General features: G+C 50.2%; 1 protein-coding gene across 1 annotated transcript; it reads left to right on the top strand.

Moving 5' to 3' along the window:
- The first annotated feature begins 257 nt into the window (after positions 1-257).
- Commd4 (COMM domain containing 4) lies at positions 258-3,974 on the top strand. The gene is made up of 8 exons (XM_005316813.5): positions 258-408; positions 1,824-1,895; positions 2,129-2,194; positions 2,390-2,429; positions 2,715-2,834; positions 3,014-3,094; positions 3,434-3,610; positions 3,698-3,974. Exons 1-8 carry the CDS (start codon positions 406-408, stop codon positions 3,736-3,738), a joined length of 600 nt encoding a protein of 199 aa, XP_005316870.1. The 5' UTR covers positions 258-405; the 3' UTR covers positions 3,739-3,974.
- The last annotated feature ends 2,541 nt before the right edge of the window (positions 3,975-6,515 follow it).

Raw genomic sequence — 6,515 nt, 5'->3', positions numbered from 1 at the left:
TGTATCCATATTTCAACAAAGTTGTAAAATAAGCCCTTCGCACAACCCACAGCTGTAAATCGATGCTTCATGGTGGAAAACATGGAAAAGACCCGAATACCCCTGGCCGCCGGGATCCTCCCAAGTTAAACAAATGAAATAACTCCCCTCCTCCTTTCCCGCTGCCTTGCTTCTGCGCTCAGTTAAACTGGGGAATGGCGCTGGCGGTTTTCAGGAAAGGATTCTGGAGACAGAGGCGAACGCGCTGGCCTTTGAGCCCAGGCACCTCCAGCGAGCCGAGATCCGCTCGCACTCCCGCGGGGCGGCCCTACCCTCCCAGGCGCAGAGGCGGATCACGTGATCGCGGGATCAGCTGACCTTGAGCGACCGGAAGAAGCAAGGCCTGGGCCCCGGCCTCCTGGCGCGATGGTGAGGCACCAGCCGAGATGTAATGCCTGGGTGCCGGGGCGGGAAGGGTGTGACGGTGGCCCTGGGAGCGGGGAATTGCTCATCTTAACCACTGCGGGGGCGGTGGTGAGGGCTGAGGGTCCAGGAGAGAAAGGCCCCTCTCCGTCCCCTGCTTCTCAGCCTAGGGATGGGACAGATGAGACCCACCAGCTTAGAGTCCAGGGCTGCTCTTTGACTGGAAGAAAGAGTCCTCGTCTCCCAGAGCAGGAGCAGGAATCCTTATAGGGTTCCTAAGAGGGCCTCTAAGGGTGCCCACTGCCCCAGCCCTCCAGTTCCATGGAATTGATCCACTCTTGCACACTATTAGAATCCTCTCTGCTCTTTCCAGAGCCAGAGAGTAGTTTTATATTGGAACTTCTCACCTTATCCATCCATTCATTCAACAGATGAGTGCCTGGTCTATGTCAGGTGCTGGACTTAAGTGGCAGTAAGGGAGTGAAGTCAGAGGCATGAATTGAGGGTCATAGTTAAGACTCCATTGGTAGAGGCCTGACTGTGCATTGTGCATGGTGTTGGGAGGCTTCCTGAGAATGGAATCCACCTGAGGGTGGAGTGGGAACAGGCTGGGTGAAGTCCATTTGTGTACTAGAGGTTAGGAAGCAAGATTGGCAGGAAGCGGGCAGGGTTTGTGGCTCAGTGGTAGGGTGCCTGCCTCACATGCATGAGGCACTGGGTGCAATCCTCAGCACCACAGAAAAATAAAGATATTGTGTCCACCTAAAACTAAAAAATAAATATTTTTAAAAAAAGAGTGGCAAGAAGGTATCTTCAGACAGGGAAAAGTATGTGCAGACTCTTTTGAGGGGGGTAAGGTTCCCCCCAGAATGCATGCATCTTGCGTAGCTACAGTAGTTGATCAGGGGTTGGGGACAGGTGAGGCAGGGCAGCAAGCAAAGGCCAAATCTTGCTGGGCCTTGGATCACCATGATCAAGATAATGAACATATCCATGGACTCCCAAATTTCCTTATGCAAGGGGCCATTTTAGGAAGTATGATGTGGAAGGGCCCACTCAACAAAGGGTCATTTAAGCAGGGCCCTGAATGAAATGAGAGAGAAAACCATAGAGGGAACAGTGAGGATGCAGGTGGGAATGGGGTTGGCATAAGGGGAACAGCAGGGAACCAGTGTGGCTGGAGCCGTGGTGGGGTTGGAGTGGAGGTAAGAGAGACTTGTTTCTTGCTGAACCTTGGGCTTTCAGAATGGGATCTGTTAAAGAGAAAGCAATGCCTGGAGTAGACACCAACGAGGTCTGGTGTGTTGTGGGTCAGGGAGAAGAGTTCTCCCTGATAGGGGAGGGCAAGTGGCATGGATTGGACATGGATCTTGGCCACACCTCAGCCCTCCCTGCAGCGAGCCTGCCTCATTCCTTTGCAGAGGTTCCGGTTCTGTGGTGATCTGGACTGTCCTGACTGGGTCCTGGCAGAGATCAGCACACTGGCCAAGATTGTTGAGTGATTGGAGTCTTCTCAGGGTGGGGGGAGAGGAGGTTGGCACTGGAGTTTGTGAAAGTAGAGGGTGGGATCTAAGTGGGGATCTCACTTAGGTTGGGGCCTCAGTGCTCTCAGCCTATGCTCCCATGCTGCATGACCTTGATCACATGGCTAGCCTTGTCTGATCCAGTCCCTGAGCAATGAGGGGTGAGATGTGTCAGTCTGGCTAATATGAGCACTTCCTTCCAGTCCTCTGTGAAGCTGCGGCTGTTGTGTAGCCAGGTGCTGAAGGAGCTTCTGGGACAGGGGATTGATGTAAGTACAGCCCAGGATCCCATTGTCACATGACCTTATGACCCCAGGAAGGTGGATGATCCAGCCTCCCAGCCTTTCTGGACACCCCCATCCTTTTCTTCAGCCCCAGACTGTTCCTCACACAGGATGCAGGATGGGGGTGGGGGCTGCCGAGCAGGGCTCTGGCACCCCCCTGAGGGCCTCCTTTCCCCATAGTATGAAAAGATCCTGAAGCTCACTGCTGATGCTAAATTTGGTGAGTAGCCACTGTGTCCACGGGCCCTGGGTGGTCCTGGGTTCTCAACCTGATGCTGGCATGGAGGACCCCTCCTCTAGCAGCCTCCCTAGCTCAGCTGCCTTAGTGGAGTAGCATGACGGGAAGAAACTTCAGTGATCCTGCCCCCATCCTCTGCCGGCTTCTGGTGGGGCAGTAGCAGTGCCTGTGGCTCAAGGAAGCTTTGGGCTCTGAGCTGAAGATGAAAGGGCAACAGAAAGGTGGCTGGAGCCACAGTGACACCCTGTGCCACTTATGGGTCTGCAGAGTCAGGTGATGTGAAGGCCACAGTCGCTGTGTTGAGTTTCATCCTCTCCAGTGCAGCCAAGCATAGTGTGGATGGCGAGTCCTTGTCCAGTGAACTGCAGCAGCTGGGACTGCCCAAAGGTACAGGATGGGGACGGGCAGGTGGTTAGCCTGTGGGCAAGGGCTGCTAAAGAGCAGGCCAGGCTATGTGACCCTGGGGTGTGCCTGCCCATTCTGGGTTTGGAGTCTGAAACCTGCCCTCTGGGTGGTCCCATCCATAGCCCCACCTGCCACCTCAACCAACTGCCATCTTCCCCTAGAGCATGCAGCCAGCCTGTGCCGCTGTTACGAGGAGAAGCAGAGTCCCTTGCAGGAGCACCTACGGGCCTGCAGCTTACGTGGTGAGTATGGGGCCCAGCAGGGTAGGTGCCAGGCTCCACTCTGGAAGGTGCACGCAGTGTGCTGAGTGCCAGTTCTGAGGCCTCAGCACATGGAGCAGGTGCAGAGCTGGGACCTGGCCATAGATCTCCTGACTGCAGTCTAGAAGTTTTTATTTTCTTTGAGGCTTGTGGTGAATATTTGAATTCTTAATGACTGAGTACCTGCCCTGTACCAAGCCTGGGTCAAAGGGCAAGAGCTTGAGAGACCACACAGCCTTGAGGTATTACAGGCCAAACCAGGATGTGGACCGCAGGCTGCCTGGCTCGCCTGCCTGAGAGATGCCCTACCCTGTTCCACAGTGAACAGGCTGGCAGGAGTGGGCTGGAGGGTGGACTATACTCTCAGCTCCAGCCTGCTGCACTCTGTGGAAGAGCCCATGGTGCACCTGCGACTGGAGGTGGCACCTGCCCCAGGTGCCTCGGCTCAGCCTGTGGTCATGTCCCTCTCAGCAGACAAGTTCCAGGTTCTCCTGGCAGGTGAGGTTCAGCTGCACCTGGAGGGGTAAGGGGCCCTCCCAGACCTCATTTGACTGCTTCCCTCCTGTCCATTTCTTGCCTCTGCAGAACTGAAGCAGGCCCAGAGCCTGATGAGCTCCTTGGGCTGAGAAGGGTGCTCCTGACCTGTGCAGAGCTGCCCTTTGTGTGTCGAGTTGCTGCCCTCTAAAACTCTTCTGGGCCTAGCCCCAGTTCTAGGATGCTGGGGGTGCCTGGTCTGGTCTCCTGGCTTCCTCCTTGAGACTTGAGCATTGGGCTTCTGAGGAACTGCTCTAGCATTTTCTCTCCTTGAAAGGCACTTTCAGGTGCTTTTGTGAGCAGGAAAAATAAACAGGAATGTAAAGGAGTATATGTGAGGGTGTTTTTTTTTTCCTCCTTCTTCTTCTTTTTTCTAATTAAGGGTTTTTGTGAAAGAAACCAAGTGACATTCTGACCTGGCCCATCACTCGTTTTCTCATTGCTGACTGAAGCCCCAAATGAACAGTGTGTCTGTAGATAGGAGTGTTTGTAGATAGGGTGCTGGCTCCTAGACTTGTGATGCTCTTGGCTCTGCCCTCTCTCCACTGGTCTTGTCCTCAGGTTGGTAGCAAGTGAGTGGCCCAGATGCCAAATGCCCTGTGTCTGCCCTCTTCTGTAGAAAGAGAGAAGAACCCAGGCCTGAACCACTCAGTGGCGACAGCTTCCTCTAACAGCCTCCCTAGCTCAGCTGCCTTAGTGGAGTAGCATGAGGGGAAGAAACTTCAGTGATCCTGAGTGGTGATGTCCCTACAGTTTGAATGTGGAAGCCATGCTCTCCATGTGTGTGCACTGAGAAGGGCTCTGTGAGCGCAGGGAAGGAGGTGGCTGTCCACAAGGCAGGAAACAGGCTCACATTGGGAAGTGAATCTGCTAGTACCTTGATCACGGACTTCCCAGCCTCCAGAACTGTGAGAAATAAATTTAAACTACCCAGTTGGTGGACTTCCGTTCTAGCAGCTAGAGCTAAGTTGTCTGGTCTCAGGATTGGCTTAGGCTAACCAGAGCTCCTTTTGGAAAGACTGATACCAGGGTGGGGCAGGGAGAGTCCAAGAAGAAGATCTCTAGATCTCTACTCATCTTACATAACTGAAACTATATACCTATTGAATAGCAACTTCCCCTCTTCTGTGCCCTCATTCTGATAACCCATCATTCTCCTTTCTGCTTTAATCTTTGTTGTTTAGACACCTCAGATAGACATGCAGTATTAGTTCTCTGTGACTAACTCACATCACTTAGCATAATGTCCTGAAGGTTATCTATGTTGTTGTCTATGGCAGGATTCCCTTTTTTAAAGTTGGGATACTACTCCACTGTGTGTATATGCCACATTTTAAAAAAATCCATTTATCTGCAGATGGACCTTTAGGTTATTTCCATGTCTTATCTATTGAGAGTCATTCTGTGATGTATATTATATCCTGATTGTGGCTATAGTTGCACAACTGTATGCATTTGTCAAAACTCACACTGAAAGGGGAATTTTAGTGTATATAAATTATATCTTAATTGAAACAAATGAGAGAACAAAAAATCAAAGCACACCATAGGTTACTTTAGTGATCACAAGGTATGAAACACTTTTCATAATGCTGAGGTCTAGCTGGGTGTGGTGGCACACCACAAGTTGCCTGTAACCCCAGCAACTTGGGAGGATTGTGAATTCAAAGCCAGCCTCAGCAATTTAGTGAAGCCCTAAGCAACTCAGACCCTGTTTATATATTTATTTATTTATATATATATAGTTGGAGATGTGGTTCAGTGGTTAAGCACCCCTGGGTTCAATTCCTGGTACCAAACAACAACCAAAAAATGCAGAAGTCTGACTGTCACAGCCTCCCCCATAATCAGTTTGATCCTCACTAAAGTGGCATAACCCAGTATTTTGTACATCCTGATGTGATGCAATTTGAAGTATACAGCAGCATCTAAGAGGTAACACTGAATGTGTATGATCCAGCATTGAGCCTTCATTCCATCATGCAAAAAAGACTCCAGATAGTGGAACAAGTTAATGACACTCTGAGAAACATTCAGAGAAATCCTGAATGTGAATGTGACTCACATGTCCAAGGAACAACTTGAACTCTCAGAAAGGTCAGTATCAAGATTAAAAAAATAATAATAATAAAAGGAAGGATAAGGGGATGAGGTGGGTAGGATGGGAAAAACAAACCAACTATATATCTGGTCATGGTGTCCCTAAGCAATTTAGCAAGACCCTGTCACAAAAAATAAAAAGGCTGAAGATGTGGCTCAGTGGTTAAGCACCACTGGGTTCAATCCCAGGCAAACCCCTCCCCCTCCAAAAAATAGTGTTTTGGGGACAAGTAGGGAGATTTGGATGTGAACTAGGTATTAGATGACATTAAGAAGCAGTTATTGGGGCTGGGGATGTGGCTTAACTGGTAGCGTGCTCACCTGGCATGCTTGAGGCACTGGGTTCGATTCTCAGCACCACATAAACAAAAATAAAGATATTGTGTCCACCTAAAACTAAAAAATGAATATTTTTTTAAAAAGAAGCAGTTATTAACTTTTTTTGATATGATAAAGGTATTGGCTTTGCAAGGAAATTGCTTTTTAGAGGTAGATGCTGAAGTATTGGGGATGAAATGTCATGATTTGTCTACTTTTAAAGGCTTCTGGCCAATAGAAGTGAATAAATAAGTAGTATGATGAAGGGCATGTCATGGGTAGGGGCAGGCACCAGTGCCTGCTACAAAATGCAACTTAAGAGAGGCCTCCCAAGGTCCAATAGAGCCCTCTGTCCTCCCCATCTAGCACTACCTCCAGCTACACTGCAGCCACACAGCACTTTTCCAGGTTCTTTCAACCCATCTGGGAGACTTTGCATGGTTCCTTCCTG

Source organism: Ictidomys tridecemlineatus, chromosome 5 (genome assembly GCF_052094955.1).
Source record: "Ictidomys tridecemlineatus isolate mIctTri1 chromosome 5, mIctTri1.hap1, whole genome shotgun sequence".
NCBI classification, from domain to species: Eukaryota; Metazoa; Chordata; class Mammalia; order Rodentia; family Sciuridae; genus Ictidomys; species Ictidomys tridecemlineatus.
The sequence above is the reverse complement of the archived record's forward strand: the minus strand, read 5'-3'. Positions and strand labels throughout refer to the sequence as shown.

Bases quoted from the DNA above. Each gene is read 5' to 3' on its own strand.
- Commd4 (XM_005316813.5), top strand. The intron at 2,195-2,389 runs GTAAGTACAGCC...CTTTCCCCATAG, and splicing joins TTCTGGGACAGGGGATTGAT to TATGAAAAGATCCTGAAGCT. The intron at 2,430-2,714 runs GTGAGTAGCCAC...ATGGGTCTGCAG, and splicing joins CACTGCTGATGCTAAATTTG to AGTCAGGTGATGTGAAGGCC.